The sequence below is a fragment of the Equus przewalskii genome, chromosome 29, assembly GCF_037783145.1.
Source record: "Equus przewalskii isolate Varuska chromosome 29, EquPr2, whole genome shotgun sequence".
Taxonomy (NCBI): domain Eukaryota; kingdom Metazoa; phylum Chordata; class Mammalia; order Perissodactyla; family Equidae; genus Equus; species Equus przewalskii.
In genome coordinates, this window is record NC_091859.1 from 46,663,896 (window position 1) to 46,682,802 (window position 18,907).

The 18,907-nt window shown below is 55.3% G+C and overlaps 1 protein-coding gene across 18 annotated transcripts in view; it reads right to left on the reverse strand.

The window, feature by feature from the left end:
• Positions 1 to 18,780, reverse strand: part of CPT1B (carnitine palmitoyltransferase 1B) — a 35,422-nt gene extending 16,642 nt beyond the window's left edge. For 3 of the 18 annotated variants that reach the window (XM_070599351.1, XM_070599350.1, XM_070599353.1), the window contains exons 1-18: positions 18,464 to 18,770; positions 17,934 to 18,093; positions 17,390 to 17,529; positions 16,920 to 17,097; positions 16,594 to 16,695; positions 16,271 to 16,408; positions 16,097 to 16,174; positions 15,026 to 15,133; positions 14,866 to 14,950; positions 14,006 to 14,435; positions 13,438 to 13,623; positions 13,251 to 13,356; positions 13,045 to 13,161; positions 12,439 to 12,603; positions 12,225 to 12,359; positions 11,934 to 12,086; positions 11,185 to 11,298; positions 10,533 to 10,625 (exon numbers count right to left, since the gene is read on the reverse strand). In XM_070599351.1, coding sequence (XP_070455452.1) covers positions 10,533 to 10,625; positions 11,185 to 11,298; positions 11,934 to 12,086; positions 12,225 to 12,359; positions 12,439 to 12,603; positions 13,045 to 13,161; positions 13,251 to 13,356; positions 13,438 to 13,623; positions 14,006 to 14,435; positions 14,866 to 14,950; positions 15,026 to 15,133; positions 16,097 to 16,174; positions 16,271 to 16,408; positions 16,594 to 16,695; positions 16,920 to 17,097; positions 17,390 to 17,529; positions 17,934 to 18,093; positions 18,464 to 18,609 — 2,634 coding nt within the window. In that variant the 5' untranslated portion in view covers positions 18,610 to 18,770. Of the gene's footprint in view, positions 1 to 5,756; positions 5,925 to 8,022; positions 8,581 to 10,050; positions 10,392 to 10,532; positions 10,626 to 11,184; positions 11,299 to 11,933; positions 12,087 to 12,224; positions 12,360 to 12,438; positions 12,604 to 13,044; positions 13,162 to 13,250; positions 13,357 to 13,437; positions 13,624 to 14,005; positions 14,436 to 14,865; positions 14,951 to 15,025; positions 15,134 to 16,096; positions 16,175 to 16,270; positions 16,409 to 16,593; positions 16,696 to 16,919; positions 17,098 to 17,389; positions 17,530 to 17,933; positions 18,094 to 18,463 lie in introns of those variants that run through there. The other 15 variants (XM_070599365.1, XM_070599363.1, XM_070599355.1 and 12 more) reach the window with 15 other exon arrangements.
• Positions 18,781 to 18,907: the final 127 nt, after the last annotated feature.

An 18,907-nucleotide genomic window follows, 5' to 3' on the forward strand; every position in this document is an offset into this window, starting at 1 on the left:
CACTGAGAACTCTGAAAACATCATCTTCTCTCTTGCCTCCATGCCTTTACATACATCATTATTATACTGCCTGAAATGCCCTTCCCTGCTCTCTCTTGTTTTTTAAGACTCAGCTCAAGGGTCACTTCTTCCAGAAGTCTTTCCTTACATTTCCCACCAGCCAGCTCTGAAGGTCGGTGTGCACCTCTTTTTACATTCCCACAGCTTCTATATCTACTTCCAGCCAGACACTGTTCTAAGCATTTTAATCTTTATAAAAACCCTATAAGGTAAGTCCTATTATGATTCCAATTTACAGATGAGAAAAACAAGGCTCAGAGAAGTTACCTAAGTTGCTTAAGATTGGACAGCAAATGCACACAGATCTGAGAAATGCACCCCAGCAGTCTGCTTCCAGTCTGTGCTCTCACATACTACGCTACTGGTATTCAATAAATTCTTGATAAATATACGATGAACAGAACTGACAAAATGTAGTAAGCAACTGGAGAAAGGTTCTAGGTACCCTGAAAGCCTGGGATAGAATCCAGGCTCTGCCATTTACTGGCTGTGAGACCCTGGAAAGTTAGCCAATCTCTTTAAGTCTCTGTTTGTTCTTCTGTAAAATGGAAATGATAGCTCCTTTGCAGGTTATTATGAAGATGTACATAGCTATGCACACAGTAGGCACCTAAGTTTACCAAATTAAATAGTTGGCATGACTGTCTGTGAAACACTAGGTATAGACAGAGTAGTTGCTCAGAAAATATTTTACGATAATTAGATGAGAAAGAGATAGGAATCCAAAAGATATATACGCTAACATTTATTTCATGCTTAATATGTGCCAGGAACTGTGTTAATTCTCAACAAGCATTGACTGAATTCATCCTCACAACAATGCTATGAAGTAAGTGCTAATACTCTCTGCATTGTACAGATGAGGAAACACGATTACAGAAGAATCTAACCAAAGTCACACAGCTAAACAGTAGCAAAGCTAGATTCAAACCCAGTCCTCTCTGATTCTAGAAATGGAGCTCTTCAGCACTACATTTTCTCACAATTGCCTCAAACAATACAGTGGGTGGTTTTGAGCCTGAGTGTCAGGATGGATGGAGCAAAGGAGGAGAAAGAATGGGGGTGGAGGGATGAGATAGGGAGGCTAATGAGCTCAATTTGGGACAGCTTGAGTGTGTGGTGCTTATGGGGTATCCAGGCAGAGCTATTCAACATTCTGTTGAAATACAGGAGTATAGCCCTAGATAGAGGCTAAGCTGAAAATAAAGAGTTGATGGTGGTTTAAACTATGGGAAGAGATGAAATTATTCACAGTGAATGTATAAAAGGAAAAGAGAAAATGGGACCAGGAAGAAGCTCTTAAAAACAACAGCACTTAAGAGGAGAAGAAAACAAGCCCATAAAAAGCACTGATAGGCAGTCAGAAATATAGGGAAATGCGGAGTGTGTACTTGAAGCCAATGGAAGAGGGGAGGGACTGACCAACTAATTCACTTAGTTTACAAATATTTATTGAATGTCAGGCACTATTTTAGGTGCTGGGAGTATATCAGCAACAAAACACACAATAAGCCCTGCCTTGTGGAGTTTACATTCTAGTCAAGGAAGACAGGCAATAAACACATAAATAAATAAAATGTCAGGTGGTAATAAGTGCTATAGAGAAAATAAAGCAGGGTAAGGGAGGCCATAAAGCAACGGAGTGGGAGAAGCCACTCCATATCTGGTGAACTGCAGAAATACCCTCTGAGAAGGTGAAACTTGAAACAGACTCAAAAAAAGTGAGCATGCGACCCCTGTGGTTATCTTGGGGAAGAGTTCTGTGCAGAGGGATCAGAAGAAACAAAGGCCTTGAGGGTAAGTGTGCTTGGGTGTGGTTGAGGAAGAGTAGGAAGGCTAGCAATGCTGGAATGGAGTGAAAGAGGATAGGATGTCAGAAGATGAGGCAGAGAAGTTGGGAAGGATACTGCAGTTTACACAGGGCTTTGGCTTTTATTCTGAGTGAGATGAGGAGATACTAGAGGAATTTGACAGAGGTGACATGACTTGAATTATGATTTAAAAGGATCACTCTGGCTGCAATGTTGAGAATAGACAGGGGTGGAGAGGGTCGAGGAGAGAAGAGGCCGCTGCAAAACTCCAGGTAGCGGATGATGGGGCTTGGACCAGAGTGTTAGTGGTGAAAGAGTGAGAAGAGACTGAACTCCAGGTATGTTGTGAAAATGGAGCCAACAGTATTTGCTGACATCCAAGTGGAAATATGAATCTGGAGCATGATGAAAAGTCTGGCTGAACATCCATATTTGGGAGCCATTGAAGTTTGGATGACATTTAAAGTCATGGGAGTAGTTGAAATCACCTAGGAAGTGAGGATAGATGGAAGAGAGGTCTGAGCTCTCCAACGTTTAGAGTTCGGGAAGATGAAGAGGAAAAGACAACTGAAAGCAGCAGTCAGTGAGGTAGAAGGAGAACCAGGAGAGTTCAGTGTCTTGGAAATCAAGTGAAGAAGGCAAGCAAAGAGTGATCAATTGTGTCTCATATCAAAGACCATAAGGAATAAAAAGTGACCATTGGATTTGACAATCTAGAGGTCACTGGTGACCTTGACAGGAGCTGTTTTCATGGAGTGGCAGGGACAAAACCTGACTGAAATGTGTTTAAAGAGAAGGGAGGAGGAGAAGTAGAAACCTGTGTGTTTTGGTGCAAGGGGAAGCAGTAGGGGGGGCCAGTAGCTGGAACCTTATGTAGAGTCACGGGTGTCTTTTAAGTTGGGAGATGTTACACCACTGTCAAATCTTACAAAAGGGCCCAGTGAATTCAGGACATTTGATTTGGGTGTCACTGGTCATCTCAGTGAGACCTGTTTCGGGGAGCAGTAAAAGTAGCAACAAGATTTCAATGAATAAAGACAATGGATCATTAGACAAAATAGAACACGTAGATTTAGATGAGGAGGGTAGGAAAAACAGGAGACAATGAGAAGGTGATAGAGAGTGAAGGCTTTTTGTTTTTTGAATTTACAAAGGCAGAGACTTGCCTGACTTTAGGCTGTGTGGAAAGGGGTAGTTGAACAGAAAAGGCTGAAGAATCAGGAGGAAAAAAAAGGTCACTTTACCCTAAGAAGGGAAGGGAAGGTGAGGGGAGGAGGAAGGGGAAGGGGAAGGTAGGTCAGGCTCCAGGTGGTCCAAATTCAGGCCTTAGGTCTCTAGCTTGCCCACGAATGGCAATGAAAAGTTTTTCTCCTAAGAATAGACATTCTTGGTTTGAAGAGAATGATAAAGGCTTGGCAAGCTGCGTGCCCCCCTAGAGGGGCTCAGACATGCAGCAGAGAAGCAGTGCAGCGTAGCTGAGCGTGTATCTTCAAGACCCTAGGGTGATGCAGTGTAACTGGCCTGGGAGTTTGAAATGTGCATGTGGTGGACCAACAAGGTGAGAGCACAAGTAAGAAAGGTTTAAGCGGTGTGTAAGACGACGGGTGGGGACAAAGCAGAGGTGCAGAGGGACATGTAGTTGAGAGGCAGGGAGGCGGGGGGGCAGAGCATGAGACGGCTGGCGGGGTGTCGGCTGTGGCCAGGCTGGTCTCAGAGGAGGGATGTGTCTGGAAAGCAGATCCAGGGAGAGGGTAGAGCTGAGGCGAGGAAGACCTGGGATTAGAGCACAATCGTTCCCTCCTGATAAGCTTGCCTAGGATGACGGCAGAACTAGGACTGGGAGAAGGCCTGGGCCAGCGCCCACACCCAGGGGAATGGGGGTGAGGGCAGACCAAGGGGGTTGCGAGGGCAGAGGGGGTGTGAGGTGGGAGGGACTGGGTTGGGGGTCACTCTGGGTGTGAAGGGCTTGAGGGACCGGGGGTCATGGGGACTGAGGAATCAGGAGGCGTACAGAATGCAGGGCCTGGGGTCCGCTTGTGATCTGAGGGGCTTGCCTGGTGTGAAGAGATTAACAGTCTGGGATCTCTCTTGGAAAGAGAAAGGTGAGTGGATGAGGGGCCCGCGGATCAGAGATCCTTTGGGAGGGGTGTGTGTGAGTGTGTGATGTGTGGGGTTGGAGGGCTGTGAGGCTCGGGGACACTTCCGCTGTGCGGATGTGAAGGAATTCGAGGGGCATAGAGTGTGGAGTCCAGGGGTCTCAGGTGTAGGAGGTGACCGGTGAGAGGCTCAGGGTGTGTGGGACAGGGGGTCCAGGGAGTGTAGAGTCCAGGATGTGCAGGAGGGGTCTGGATGAGGTGTGGGGTGAGGGGTCAGGGTGTGTGAGGTGAGAATGGGGTGTGGGGTGTGCGGGGTGAGGAGAGGGGGAGGGGGGTGAGGACTGGCGGATGTGGGGTGAGGGGACCGGGGTGAGGGGTGGGGTGTGCGGGGTGAGGGGACCGGGGTGAGGGCTGGGGTGTGCGGGGTGAGGGGACCGGGGCGAGGGGTGGGGTGTGCGGGGTGAGGGGACCGGGGCGAGGGGTGGGGTGTGCGGGGTGAGGGGACCGGGGCGAGGGGTGGGGTGTGCGGGGTGAGGGGACCGGGGCGAGGGGTGGGGTGTGCGGGGTGACGGGACCGGGGTGAGGGGTGGGGTGTGCGGGGTGAGGGGACCGGGGCGAGGGGTGGGGTGTGCGGTGTGAGGGGACCGGGGCGAGGGGTGGGGTGTGCGGGGTGAGGGGACCGGGGCGAGGGGTGGGGTGTGCGGGGTGAGGGGACCGGGGCGAGGGGTGGGGTGTGCGGGGTGAGGGGACCGGGGTGAGGGGTGGGGTGTGCGGGGTGACGGGACCGGGGTGAGGGGTGGGGTGTGCGGGGTGAGGGGACCGGGGTGAGGGGTGGGGTGTGCGGGGTGAGGGGACCTGGGTGAGGGGTGGGGTGTGCGGGGTGAGGGGACCGGGGTGAGAGGTGGGGTGTGCGGGGTGAGGGGACCGGGGTGAGGGGACCGGGGTGAGGGGTGGGGTGTGCGGGGTGACGGGACCGGGGTGAGGGGACCGGGGTGAGGGGTGGGGTGTGCGGGGTGACGGGACCGGGGTGAGGGGACCGGGGTGAGGGGTGGGGTGTGCGGGGTGACGGGACCGGGGTGAGGGGGTGGGGTGTGCGGGGTGACGGGACCGGGGTGAGGGGTGGGGTGTGCGGGGTGACGGGACCGGGGTGAGGGGACCGGGGTGAGGGGTGGGGTGTGCGGGGTGAGGGGACCGGGGTGAGGGGACCGGGGTGAGGGGTGGGGTGTGCGGGGTGACGGGACCGGGGTGAGGGGGTGGGGTGTGCGGGGTGACGGGACCGGGGTGAGGGGTGGGGTGTGCGGGGTGAGGGGACCGGGGTGAGGGGACCGGGGTGAGGGGTGGGGTGTGCGGGGTTAGGGGACCGGGGCGAGGGGTGGGGTGTGCGGGGTGAGGGGACCGGGGCGAGGGGTGGGGTTGTGCGGGGTGAGGGGACCGTGGTTAGGGGTGGGGTGTGCGGGGTGAGGGGACCGGGGTGAGGGGTGGGGTGTGCGGGGTGACGGGACCGGGGTGAGGGGTGGGGTGTGCGGGGTGACGGGACCGGGGTGAGGGGTGGGGTGTGCGGGGTGACGGGACCGGGGTGAGGGGTGGGGTGTGCGGGGTGACGGGACCGGGGTGAGGGGTGGGGAGTGCGGGGTGACGGGACCGGGGTGAGGGCTGGGGTGTGCGGGGTGAGGGGACCAGGGTGAGCGGTCGGAGTGGGAGGTGAGGAAGCGGAGTGAGGGGTCTAGGGTGAGGCGGTGGGTGCAGCCCTGGGACGCTGTCTCCCCGGGCAGGGGCGCAGGGAGCTCACCTCCTACTCTGCCTGCACCGTGTCCTGCTCCGGGGCCGCCCCCCGCCCCCGCCGGGTGGCGTGAGGAGGCGGCTGGTCAGATGGACGCCCCGCCCCTTTCCGTTACCAGACCCGCCCCCGGAGCTGGCCTCTCGCCCTCATTGGCTAGGCTTGTGGAGCGGAAGGGGCGGGCTGAAAGCACGTGACCGCACCTGCCCCCTGCTGGTCCGCACGTGGGCCTGTGGTCTCTGATAGGCCGAGGGCCTGGGTTGAGGAGGGGCCTAAGTTGTGGGAGAATAGGGCTGAGATGAGAGGGCACCTCCAGTTGTGACAGTTTTGTTCCTCTCCTTGGCTCCATGGGCGTAAGGCCATACACAGAGGGCCCTGTCTGTCTGTTTGACCCTTGTGTCCCCAGTGTGCAGGACAACACTTGTTAATGGTTAATAGCAGGTGCTATTAACCATTTGTTGAATGAGTAGCCAAGTGCCCCAATATTTGCAGCCTTCACAACCACCATGCGCTGCTGACATGATTACATCTGTCTTACAGGGGAGGAAGCAGAGTTTCAGGAAGATGAGGTAAGGGCCCAAGTGCTGAGCTGGGAAGTGTGAACGCTGGTCCAGGCCAGGTCTGCCAGGTGCTGCTGGCCTCCAGCAGTGGAAGCACAAATTACCAAGCAAGGACAGGTGAGGGAGGTGCTCAACTCTAGAGGGGCTGCACATAAAGCTCTGGTCCTCTCACCTCAACAGGCCAGTCCAAGGGGCTCAGTCTTCATTTAGAGGGTGAGGGGCACCTTAGAAGGGTGATAAGCAGAGGAATGACATGGTGAAGAGGTATCTCTGGCTGCTAGATGGAGGACAGCAATGGAGCAGGCTATTGCTGTTGTTTGGGTGTGTGATGATGGAGGTGTGGACAGGGAGGTGGTGGTCATGGAGGAGGGAAGTACACAGAGTCAAGCCATTTAGAAGAGTTGACAGGGCTTGGTAATGTGGGAAGTGAGGGAGAAAGAGGGAATGGGTTAGTGGCTGGAGGATGATACTACTGGTTGAGATGGGGAAAGTGGGAGCAAAACCAATTTGGAAGGTTGTTAAGTTCAGACCTTGAACACCTTTTGTTTGAGATTCCTGACAAACATAGGACCCACTGAATTTTCTCTCAGGGATTTTGATCTTTAGCAGACTGATTGCACACCAGGAGAAACAGCTAGAGATCAGCCAGATAGTTCTGGGCACAGAGTGAGTAGCTGCTTATCTACTGAGGAGTCTGCTGCCTGGACCACACCCCTTCCCCAAGCTTCCGGGTTCCTGCCCCTTCCCAACCTGGTTCTCTGGCTGTCCCTTGCCACCTGTGAGTCACCCTGCATACTTCCAATAATTTCTTCTAGACTTCCGAGAACTGATTTCAGTTATAGTGCCCAAAAAAACATGACTCAGGAATAACTCTGATGGGTAATGAAGGCAGCTTCAGGGAAGAGTAGGAATTTGAGAGGCTAAGAAAGGGCCCAGCATTCCAGGCAGAAGGTTCAGTGAAGGCAAAGGCAAGGGTACGGATGAGCCTGCCTCCTTTAGGGAAAAGAGAGTGTGGTTGGGGCTCAGGGTTCTTGGTGAGGGGCAGAGGAGACTCAGAGGAGATGAGCTGGGGTGGTATGTGAGGGGACTCTGCCCAGCAGATGGAGGTGGGATATCTGAAGCACCCTGCAGAGCCCAGGGCAGGAAGGATGGGCTCTCAGGGAGCCAGGGAATGTCAGTCTGGTCTGCCCATGCCCTTGTGCATCCCAAACCAGCTAATTGTTCACCAAATGCTTCCTTTATATATTGGGCATACAGCCAGACTACATTTCCCAGCCCAGTTGCAGTATGAGTCCTGGCCAGTGGGATGTGGATGCAAGTGCTGTGTATCACTACCAGGTCAGGTCCATAAAAGCCTCCCACGAGTGACCCTATGTCTCTCTCTTCCCCCATGTACCTGATGGATGTTGATGCCTAAGGCAACTTCTGAGCTATCTGAGGAAGACAGGGCCCCTGTCAGTCTAAGTCTTTGAATAATGTTATGGAGCAGAGTCTCTGTCTCAGCCAACTGAGCAAGAATTCTATTGGGTTAAGCCATTGAGATTTCAGGACTTATCTGTTATGGCTGCTAGTCTTAACTAGTGCAGATCTGCAAACCCATGGGGCACAAGGAGCTTATCTGGGTCCAGTGGTTGTCACCAGAGGGTTATATCCTGGTTCAGCACTCTGGTTTCTCCTCTTATTTTAACCAAGAATAATCAGATAAAAGAACTTTGACTGAATTTCAACATTAATTAAAAGCCAGCTTGTCGGAAACTCTGCCCACTGCTCTCCCATGGCTGGGCGAGCTGATGTGCCCAAAAGCCTACCAAAACCCAGACACTTTCCCAGGGTAGGTTACCTTGGGAAGGCACCCCAAGAGGCAGAGGTCTATGAAGACTCTTTTGGAAGCCCAAGAAAACTCTGATGTAACATTTTGTGAGCATAGACATACTTTTCTAAGCGTCTCATGGAGACCCAAAAGAGGTTAGGAACCTCTGCCCTGGGAATCTTCTCATGTGCTCTCAGGGTTTTACCTACCTTCAAAGCTGTTATCAGGAGCCTAGGTCTCCTTGACTTTCAATTTATACTTTCAAAAGTCTATGAGACATTTTCACGAATATGTCTTATAGGCACATCAAACTCAACATTTTAAAAATCTTTTTTTTCTTTTGCTGAGGAAGATTACCCCTGAGCTAACATCTGTGCCAGTCTTCCTCCACTTTATATGCGGGTTGCCGCCACAGCATGGCTGACGAATCGTGTAGGTCTGCGCCTGGGATCCAAAACAGGCAAACCTGGGATGCCAAAGTGGAACATGCCGAACTTTAACCACTACACCACGTGGCTGGCCCCTAAAAATCTCATTTAATCACCCAATCACCCAAAAGAGAAGATGTGAGTTATCTTTGATGCCTCACTGTCACGTTTGTCAGTCCTACCTCTGATGTTCTTAGCTTCCTGATTTTCCTTTCCTTAGTTTAAGTCCCATCATTTCTCCCAACTCTGCCACCATCATGAGCTGTACCCTCTGATAGGTCTCCTTACTTCTGTCCTTACTATGCCCAGAGTGATCCCATTAAAATTTAGGACAGATTATGTCACCCTCTGCTTAAACTCCAATGGCTTCCCCCATCATTCAGAGAAGCCAGAGTCTGGCCCGTGCCACCCACCCCACTCCACCTGTCCCCTCCTGCTCTTCCCTCCCTGACTCCATGCCAGCCACAGTACCGTTCCTCCATCGCGGCGGGCACCTCCCACCTTGAAGCTTTGGCTCTAGCTTTCCCTTCAGCCAGGAAGATTCTGCCCTTCAGATACCTACATGGCTTCTGCCCTCATCTCCTTCAGGTCTGAGTCAAAGGGCCCTCACAGGAAGGCCTGCCTTTGCCACCCTGTCTGAAATTGCCACCCACCTCCATTGCTCCCTCCCTGTACTGACTTCTCCTTCGTGCTTATTACCATCTGACTTACTATGTACTTTACTCATTCTTCTTGGTTATTGCCTGTCTCCCTCACTAGACTCTGAGCCCTTCAGGGAGATTCTTTTTGCCAGTTTTGTTCACTGCTATATCCCAGTGCCCAGCATACTGCAGCACTCAATAAGTACTTGCTAAATGGATTATTCCAAAAGCCTCCTGGTTTCTCTGCCAGCCGTTCTATCCCCTGATCCATGCTTGCCTCACCCAGCAGTGGATTCTATGTGGGCATGTGGTGCCTTGTTCACCACTGAATCCCCAGCACAGAGCCAAGTAGATGGCAGTGCTCAAAAACACTGGTTCCTAAGAGAAGGCTCAGGACTATATCTGATTCACTTCTGGGTTATCAGCACCTAGCAGAGTGCTGAGATCTAGTTCATTCAAGCATGCAGCAATAGTAATTGAGTACTTGTGTATACTTTCTATAAAAATTATTTTGTGTTTACTTTTGCAGCTCCTCCTTATTCCTGAGAGGAGCCTTCACAGGGCTGTGCTCCAGTGCAGAGGGGTGCAGAGGGCATGCCTGTGCGTGGAGGAGGCAAGGTGGGCCCCACTCTCTGGCAGACAAACAAATAGAAGTGGCCCCAGGGAACAGGTGAAGGTTCTGAAGCAAGAATTTGTTCCAAGTGCATATGTGGGTGTGGACAGTGACCTCAGCAGAGACGTACATTTCAAAGCAGGTCACAAGCCTCTCTCATTCTCCCAGCCGAGCCCTTCCCTTCCCTTTCTGGCCTGAGCTGGGTCAGGGAGAGGGGCTCCTAGTTCTCAAGCAAAACACAGGTACCTAAGTGCTAAGAGAGAATTACACAGCCTTATTTTTATTGGTATCTAGCAAAAAAAAAAAAAATCAAAATTCCCTACTTGCTCCAACCCCACCTCCACCACCTTGGCCCACAGGGAGCAGTGTCTGCCTGGGGAGATCCTGCTGCCAGAGCTGTCCTTGGAACCTGGGCACCTGTGCACGGCCACTCCTTGTGCCTGTAAGGTGACCACAGGCCCCTTCCTCCACAACTTGGGGATGAAAGGGCAGCTGGTGTTTTTTCCAGCCCTCAGCTGTCAGCCTTGGGAACTTGGAAAAGATCAGCGATGTCCAGCAGAGCTTGGCGGATGTGGTTCCCAAAGCGCTGAGCATTCTGTGGGAGCCAAGAGCTAAGACCAGCCTCCAGGTGAGCCCCCCACCCCTCTGTCCCCACAAGCAAGGACTCTATCCCAGCCAGACAGGGCCATGGACGGCGCCCCCTCCTCAGGCCTGAGTGGGAGCAGGAGAGACTTACCGTCTCTGAGCTTGAGAACTTGCTTGAAACGTGGAAGAAGATGGTATTCTCTCCTGCAATCATGTAGGAAACCCCATAGCCATCATCTGCTACCTGAGGGCAGCACAAGGGGTGAAGAAGAACAGGTAAACCAAACCTAGAAGATCTATGAGGCAAGCTGATGTTATCCATGCTCTCCTCACAAGATTTGCAGCAAGGGGCCCCACCCCCAGACGCTGCATTTTTCCTGAGGTCAGGACCACCCCCAGGAAACAGTGTGAACATCAAAGAGGTCTGCCCCCTGCAGTTCCATACCCCACCTGGGGATCTAGGACCTCATGTTTCCCTCAGGAGAATCAAGATCACTGCCAGGGCATCTCTAGCTCCCTGACATACTAGCCCACATGAATGTCTTGGTGGGCGGGCTGGACTCTCCCAGAAGCACACTTCAGAAGGGAGACCAGCACAGGACATGGTCACACTCCAGCAGGGGTTAGCATGGGTGGGGTCCCAGGCACCTGTCCGCCGGGGTCGACAACTACCCTCTGTTTTCACATAGGGCAGGTCCAGGGCTGTGTTCCTGCCTCTGGTCTGACCTCCTCAATGCCCCGCACTTTCCACTGAAACCCCTGGGCCCTGGTCCTGCCTGCTTGCCCTCTTCAAGGGCACTTACAGGGCCAAAGCCACCGCCGGGGCCCAGGTGATTGGGGTACTGGTCTGGGTCAAACATGCGGATCTGGAATTGAGCAATCTGGCTGGTGGAGAGGCGCCAGGGTTCTGAGAGCACCTGCAACAGGGAGGCCGCAGTGGTCAGATGCCATGCACTCAGCGCACACCTGCTCACAGGTGGTGCCTGAGCCAGGCAGTGTCCCGGCCAAGGATGCAGGAATGAATGGAGTGCAGGACTTTCCTGACTGCTGCCCCTGGTCCCCAGGGTCTGTTTTCACTACCACAGCATCTGCACAAAACCCTCCATTGAGTCTCAAGGCCCATGTGACCTGCCAGTCCCTCTGACCTCCCCTCCTTCAACCCTGTCCCTCCCTCGGCTCTGCCCCCTCCATCCCTGCTGTTCCTCACACACCACATACCCTTGCCTCAGGGTCTGGATACTGGAGGTTCCCTCTACCTGGACTCTGCCCAGCCTGATTCCCTGCAGCCTCTTCACTTTTCTCAGGAGCGCTGTCACCACCTGACATATCACACGTTTCTGTACCTCTCCACTCACAAGAACACCAGCTCTACAGGGAATGCTCCTGTTCAGTGCTAGGACCACAGGCCTGGGTGCGGTGTGGAGCAGAAAAGCTGGCCCCAGCCCTCCAGGGCAACTTCAGGGGAGCCAGCCAGCCAGCCAGACAGTAAACAGGTTGAGATCCATTAGGAGAGGGTACGGGAACAGAAGACATGCCTGTCAACAACACTGACCTCAGCCAGGAAAGGAGAGCTGACCCCCAGGTACTTGGAGACCACGTAGAGGCAGAAGAGGTGCCTGTCAATCCCAGACCCCGTCATGGCCAGGCGGTACATATTCTGGTGCTTTTCAGAAGCTTTCCGGAAGAGATTTTGGAGGTGTGCTTTCTAGGGGGCAGAAGTGAAGCAGTAAAGAGTAGCCCCGACCCTCAAGGCGGGCAGGAGGTGGAGGGATCACCTCACAGTGTGGCCGTGACCCCCTAGGGGTGGAGGTGTCACCTCACCATGTGGCCATGGGGGGCTCACCATGTGGGTCCCTTCCACCATGGCCTGAACAAAGGCTGTGGACTCGCTAGTACAGGAACGTACGGTCTCGGTCCGTCCCTCCCGGAACATTCTAGTCATCGAGGCTTCATAGGTCAGGCAGAACCTGCCCCTGTCCTGGGGAACACAGAGGGGTGAATCTGGCAGGTGGGCCCTGGTGCTGCCTGCCCGCTCAGCAGCCTGGCAGGGCTCCTACCCGGAAGTGAGCCAGCTGCAGGGCGATCTGCACAAAGGCGTCAGGGCTGGTCCGGCACTTCTTGATGAGGCCTTTGCCAAAGGGCAAGAACTGGAAGCAGTACAACTCCACGTCGTCTGCCAGTGCCTTGGCCACCTGGTAGGAACTCTCGATGACTGCCTGGCACTGTTCAGACATGGAAAGGGTCAGCTAGGGGCAGAGCTCTCCAAGCAGGACTTCAGGGTCATGTCTAGGAGGCCTGAGGTTTGGGTAATGGATGAAGGGCAAGGCTGGGGAGCCTCAGTGTACCTCAACACTTCAGGAGGAGGGGACACAAAGGACAACCTGAAGGGCATCAGCCACCAAAGGCCAGGCTGGGCTTTGTGGGGAGGAGGGAGGTGCTGACAGGGGCTGCGTGGACATGAGGCTCCCACCTCACATCTCTCTCTAACCACCAGATGGCCCTGGGATCTCTGTTCATCCTGTGGCCAGTCTGGACCTGTCCCTTCAGAAGCTCCTTTCCTTCCCCCTGAGAGTGGGGCTGGGCCAGAGTGGAGGAGGCGGCAGAGCGTCTTAGGTAATTGTCACTCTCACATGCCTGTCCCTGCCCCTTCTTGTCCTGCATACCTGGTCAGGAATGTCCCACTGCAGCCGCTGAGGAGGTGCCAGCATGGAGTTCGATTTGCCTATGCAGTGCCCAGCCTCCGTGTAGCCCAGGTGGAAGGTGTCAGTGCCTAGGACAAACTGCAGGGAGAAGGTCACACTGAGATGCTGTCCTCGTTACCCTCTGCCCCCTGAGCCTGCCCTGCAGGAACCCTCTCTGGGCCTGTTACCTCCCAGAGATGCCCTATGATAGGGGCGTCTGCCCACGCATGTTCTGTGTTGAGGCCCACGTGGCCATTCTTGAAGGAGATGAGAGTGAAAGACTTGTCGAACCACCTGCAGGAGCAGAAGAGGGAACAATGATGTAAGGGCAGGTGGAGAAGCCCAGCGGGGCCGTGTGCAGGGCTGGTGCTGTACCTGTTGTAGCAGTTGCCATGCAGCAGGGCCTTGCCATAGAGGCTGAGGCTGGCCTCGTCTTCAGGGTCGTAGTGGTGAGACTCCTCATCCAGGGCCACGAAGAAAGCAGCACGTTCGATGGCATCCAGAGAAGCCTTGTTCTTGCCAGAGCCAAAGAAGGCCTGGCGTGCCTGCGCCCACTCCACTCTAGGGGCACAAGAGCAGGGTGAGCAGTGGGGTCAATGTGGGCTGTGGGCCAAGGTACCTCCCAGGGACTGGAGTTGGGGTGAGGGGGGATTGCCAAGTGATCGTGGAAGGTGTTCCCATCCTCTGTGCACCCCCACGTAACCACTACCCTGTTAGAGATGGGCAGAGGTGCAGCGGGTTCTGGCAGCTACCCCACTGAAGTTGCCATCAGTGTCCCTCACTACCGGGGGTCCAGGTTTGGACAGAGGACTACATGCCCGGCATGCCCCTCCCTTGCTCATGCCTCCGGCCTCAAGTTCTAGGCAGCATGCAGGGCCGAGCTCCTCTCTTCATGGGGCCATGAACCTCAGCCAGGACAGCCCATGCCCACAGGCCCCAATACCTTCCCCCCGCAGTGAGGGCCGCCAGCCTCTCCTCCCCGGGCTGAGGCAGGGAGGGATCATCCAGGATCCTCTGGAACTGCATCTCCAGGTCTCGGGGCTTGAGCAGGCGGGAGCCCTCATAGAGCCACACCTTGAAGAAGCGGCCCTTGTGGTAGACGGCCACATGTCTGCTGTCCGAGAGGTGCTGCAGCACGTCTGCGACAGAGGCCAGTGGGCAGGCCAAGGCAGGGCAGCAGGGAGCACCGCCCTTCCCCCGACTCCACCCTGGTACGGGTTCACCAACTGCACACTCGATGACCCATGAGGACCCTGCTTTGCCAGGCCTCTGCCTGGGCCTTCCTTGCCCAGTATGGGGGGCAGGATCATTTGCACTAAGCCAGGCCCTGTGCTGGGCGCTTCCATACCTCTCGTTTAATGGCAGCAACAGTCCTATGAGGCATTTCATAGAAGAGGAAACTGAAGCTCAAGAAAATTACACAAACTGTCCCAGTGTCAGAAACGCAGGCTGCTGCCCCTGCAAGATCCCTCGCTGAGCCCACCCGACCTCCTCTATGGGCTCCTTGAAGGGCGTCTTGTAAGCGCCACAGGGCAGCAGCACACCTCCTGCAGCTCTTTATAAGGAGACTACCTTCCCCTGCACTGTGAGCTCCTGGAAGGGAGGGACCCCGCAGGGTCCCAGCACTAGCATTGTGCCTGTAAATAGCAGGTGTCACAAACTGACTATTTTCCACAGTTACACAACTCTGAGTCACCAAGGACACTTGCTGATGAGCACATAGTAGGGCATCTAGCCATGGTGGGCCCACAGCTGGGAGGGAGGGGGCTCCATCCCAATGGCCCCATGATGGGTGCCCAGTACCTGTCTTCTTGCCTGGGATGCGGGTGGTGTTGAACATCCTCTCCATCTGGTAGGAGCACATAGGCACCATGCCCAGGGCCATCACCTGGAGGGAATGCCCAGCAGGGCTCAGAGGCAGGCCTCCTCTCCCTGTTGTGCCCTCAATCCTAACACAACTCACAGGCTTGATCTCTTCACGGTCCAGTTTACGGCGATACATGATCATGGCATGGACGATGTTTCCCAGGCGGGCTGCCTGCACATCTGTGTTCTTGACGAGCACAAAGTCCTACAGAGAGAGAGCAGAGCCTTCAGGGTGGCTATGACAGGTGTGCAGAGCAGCACCTCTCTGTCCAGGGTGTCACCTGGGTCTCCCTGCCAGAGGACTTGAGGTGTCTTGTCCCCACCCCCCAGTCCATCCTGCGTATGTTGTCAGAGTGAACTGCCAGACATGAAATGCATAACTCATCACGTCACTCCTCTGCTCCAGATTTGGCCTGAGCTGCTTTTCCATAACCTATTTCACTTGCTCCTGTTTTGTTTATTTTGCTTTAAGAAAGTGGTTCCCACCACTAAAAAGCAGCTTAAAACCTCTGGTACAGACAAGTTGTATATAAGTTTCTAGAGGGACAGTTTTGTGGAGGAGGAGGATTCCAGCATCTTACTCAGAGTGTGCTTTGGACCGTGGGAAAGGGGAGAGGTGCATGGTGTAGACCATGGCTGGGTGGCAGGAAGACCCAGTTGGCTATGCAAGGTTTGTACTGGGAGCAGGAGAAGGCCAGTCACATGGGACAGGGGCAGACAGTGACCACCTGACTCTAACAGAAGCAGCTCTGGATCCAAAGAGTGACACCAAGGAAGGCATGTTTAAGGAAGCTCCCTGGTAATGGTGTCAAGACAGTTGGAACCCATGGCTGGGAGGCCAGTGAGGGAACCAAGGAAGGATGTGACGGAGCCTGAGCTGAGCAGGGCAGTGAGCCTCAGGGACTTCAAGAGCGGACAGTGTCAGGTGATGGGTCTACTAGATTCTCCGATCCTCAGTATCCCCATCATCCCTAAGCTGCTAAGACTCCTGGAGATTCTTCCAGGATCTCCCTCATCTTCCCTTTCCCTCAGACCTCACTCCAGAACCCCCACTTGCAGGTGGAAACTGTCACCAGGACTCTGGGCTGTTCTCCAGGTCCTTTGCCCTGAGACCTGGAGCTGGGGACAAAGCTGAGCGCACAAGAGCGCCCATGGCTCTGGCTCTTACCATGACATAATAGTTGCTATTCACCACGAGGGGGGTCCTGCCTCGGAGGTAGATGTACTCTTCCCACCAATCACTCACCTATGGGCGAGAGGGAAGTTAGTGCTGGGGGGAAGGGTAGGGTGTGGGCAGCCAGGATACAGGTTGGCGAGAGTAAGTCAAGGAAGGGAAACTCACATAGTTAGTTGCCCACCACGACTTGAGTACCAGATACTTCTGCAGCCGAGGGGCAGTCTTGTCCTGGAATTCCTTGGCCAGCATCTCCATGCGGTAATATTCCTCGTTATCCAGCAAGGGCCGCACAGATTCCAGGTACTGTCCAGCCAGGTTATCGTCAGTGTGGGGGCCAGACAGTAATGGCTACCTCTGTCCTGACCCTCTTCCAACCCCAGGCCCATTGCTCTCAAGCCCACTCTTTGCAGGGGATAGACCCTTATGTTTGGACAAGTTCTCTGAGTCCAGCCTACTCTGCCCACTGGGATGCCCAACCCAGGCCTCACCCGCTGAATTGTGGCCGGCACACTAGGCACGGGAAGCTTGGGCAGAGATGTCTGGAAGCTGTAGAGCATGGGCCGCCGGCTGGACAGAAGGCGGACACAGATCTGGGGGTACAGAGCAGAGAGTGTTGGAGTGGGAGCCAGAGGAAAGAATGGAAACAAATTAGCAAACACTTGTGGAGCTGGGCCCCAGATCCTCAGAATCAGGACAAACCACGTGCCAGGGACCAGTGCCCCAAATGCCCCTCCCCTTCAGCTCAGAACCCTAAATGAGGCTCGCCCGGGGTCTCAAACCAGATGCCTAAACCCCTTCACTGGCTTCTACTCACAGCCCAGACTTTGGTAAAGTGGCTGGTCTGGCCATGCATCTCAAACATCCAACCGTGGTAGGAAAGAAGCAGTTTCAGGGTTTGGCGGAAGAAAAAGATACCCGTCATCCAGACCCCCGTGGAGAAGATGGCCATGCTGAGAAGTGCCCGGGTCTGCGGTGTCTGGTAGGGGCCACATCTGTCACAGAAAGGGAGAGAGCTGCAGGGGGTCCACGCAAGGCCAGCCTTGGGGAAATTCTGACTCTGCAGTCTTGGTGGTTGTGAGCCATCTTGGGGGAGGCGTCAAAGAAGAAGCTCCCTGGGCACACTCACATCTGAGTATACCACTTACGAACGTGGGATTGAGATGATGGTGGTCCCCAAGGAAGGCTGCCCCTATGACCTCCAATGGCTATTGTCCTGTATCAGCCCAGCTCAGGAACCCTGGCCTTGCAGCCCACCCAACCCTCTCTCCTGGCCCCGCTTCTTACCCCTCAGGGAGGCATCTCTGGATATGACAGACTAGCCCCATAGAGATGTCCACGTTGCAGTAGGAGGAACCCACTGTTGCCATGATGACAACCAGCCAGCTGGTAGGGCTGCCAGGGTATACACCCCTAAGGATGCCATTCTGTGGGGTCAGAAACAGGCACACTTATGGAGCAGGAAGGACTGTGGTAAGCAGGCACATGAGGTCCAGGTCTTTGCCTGGGAGGCTTTCTCCCTTCCTCACCTGCTGTGTTCTTATTCCTCCTTCATGCCTGGTCTTCCCTCTTCCACACTGCCACACCTGCAGTGCCCAATTACTCACTGTGTTGCACTGTCACTTCTTGCACACCCCTCTCCCCTCCACACCTTGAGCACCCCTCTGGTTTCTGCACTGGTAGAGCCTATCACCCAGCGGAACTGCCAGCTAAGGTGTGAGTGAAGGACCTTGACTATGGGGTAGCAGCTGACACCTGGCCTCTGCCTCCCTGGGAGGCTCTATTCTGCACCTGCTGGGAGGAAGGGGCCAGGAGAACCCCCTGCGCCCACCTTGATGCGAATCAGACGTTTTTTCCAGGAGTTGATCCCGGACAGATAAACGTGTTTCAGGGCCTCCCGACTGAGCTGGAAGTCGACCCCATCTGGGGTCACCGTGAACTGAAAGGCCACGGCTTGGTGTGCTTCCGCCATCCTGGGGGTTGGCTGGCACCTGGGAGGGAGCAGGAGGGTGCAGGAGGGTGTGCGGGGCGGCTCAGGTCAGCTGGCCCTCGGCCGCCCGCCACGCCCAGGCCCCGCCCCGCCCACGCCCCCCCCCCCCGCCCCCCCGCCCCGCTCGCCAGCGCCCACCCCTAGCACGCCCGTGGCTGGTCCCCCAGCCCCCGCCAACGGCCGCTGAACCGCCGTGCCGGCGTTGCAGGGAGGCTCCGCCGCAGTGATGCAAGAATCGGGGCCTTGAAAACCTCACGAGCCCGGAGGACACTAAAGGGCGGCCTTGGGGTGGGGGCAAGAGGCGCCCCGGGAAGCGGAGTCCATCCAGGACCCCCCACCCAACCCCGACCAAATGGGATCCCGGCGCGCACCTCGCCCCGTGCACCGCCCCAGGACTCCGAGAAAAGTAGGTAGCCTTGTGCTGCCCCCCACTCCACTCACGGCTTGGGTTTGCTCCTGTCCGCGTCTGGGGCCAGTCGCTCTGGCCCGTGTCCCCACGTCCTTCAGGACTGACCATCCACGCCCCGCCCTCACTGGGAACCTGACACCCACTCCCAAATTTGGGTTGAGAAAACAGATGGGGGGCGGCAACCAGAATCCCCTCCCCTCGGTGGTGGAAATGGGGGGGGGGTCGGGTTTCTGCAAGCCCAAGATTGCTCAAAGGTCTGGGAACCTGGGGGGGGGCCAAAGGGTCTCACGTGAGGGTGGCTGCATTAGAGCTAAAAATAGCCAAATGTAGGGGAAAGGTCATCAGTGTGTCAGCTGTGCTGTCTGTCCCTTGATCTCCAGTGCTCAGGGTTGGGCAGTCTCACCCC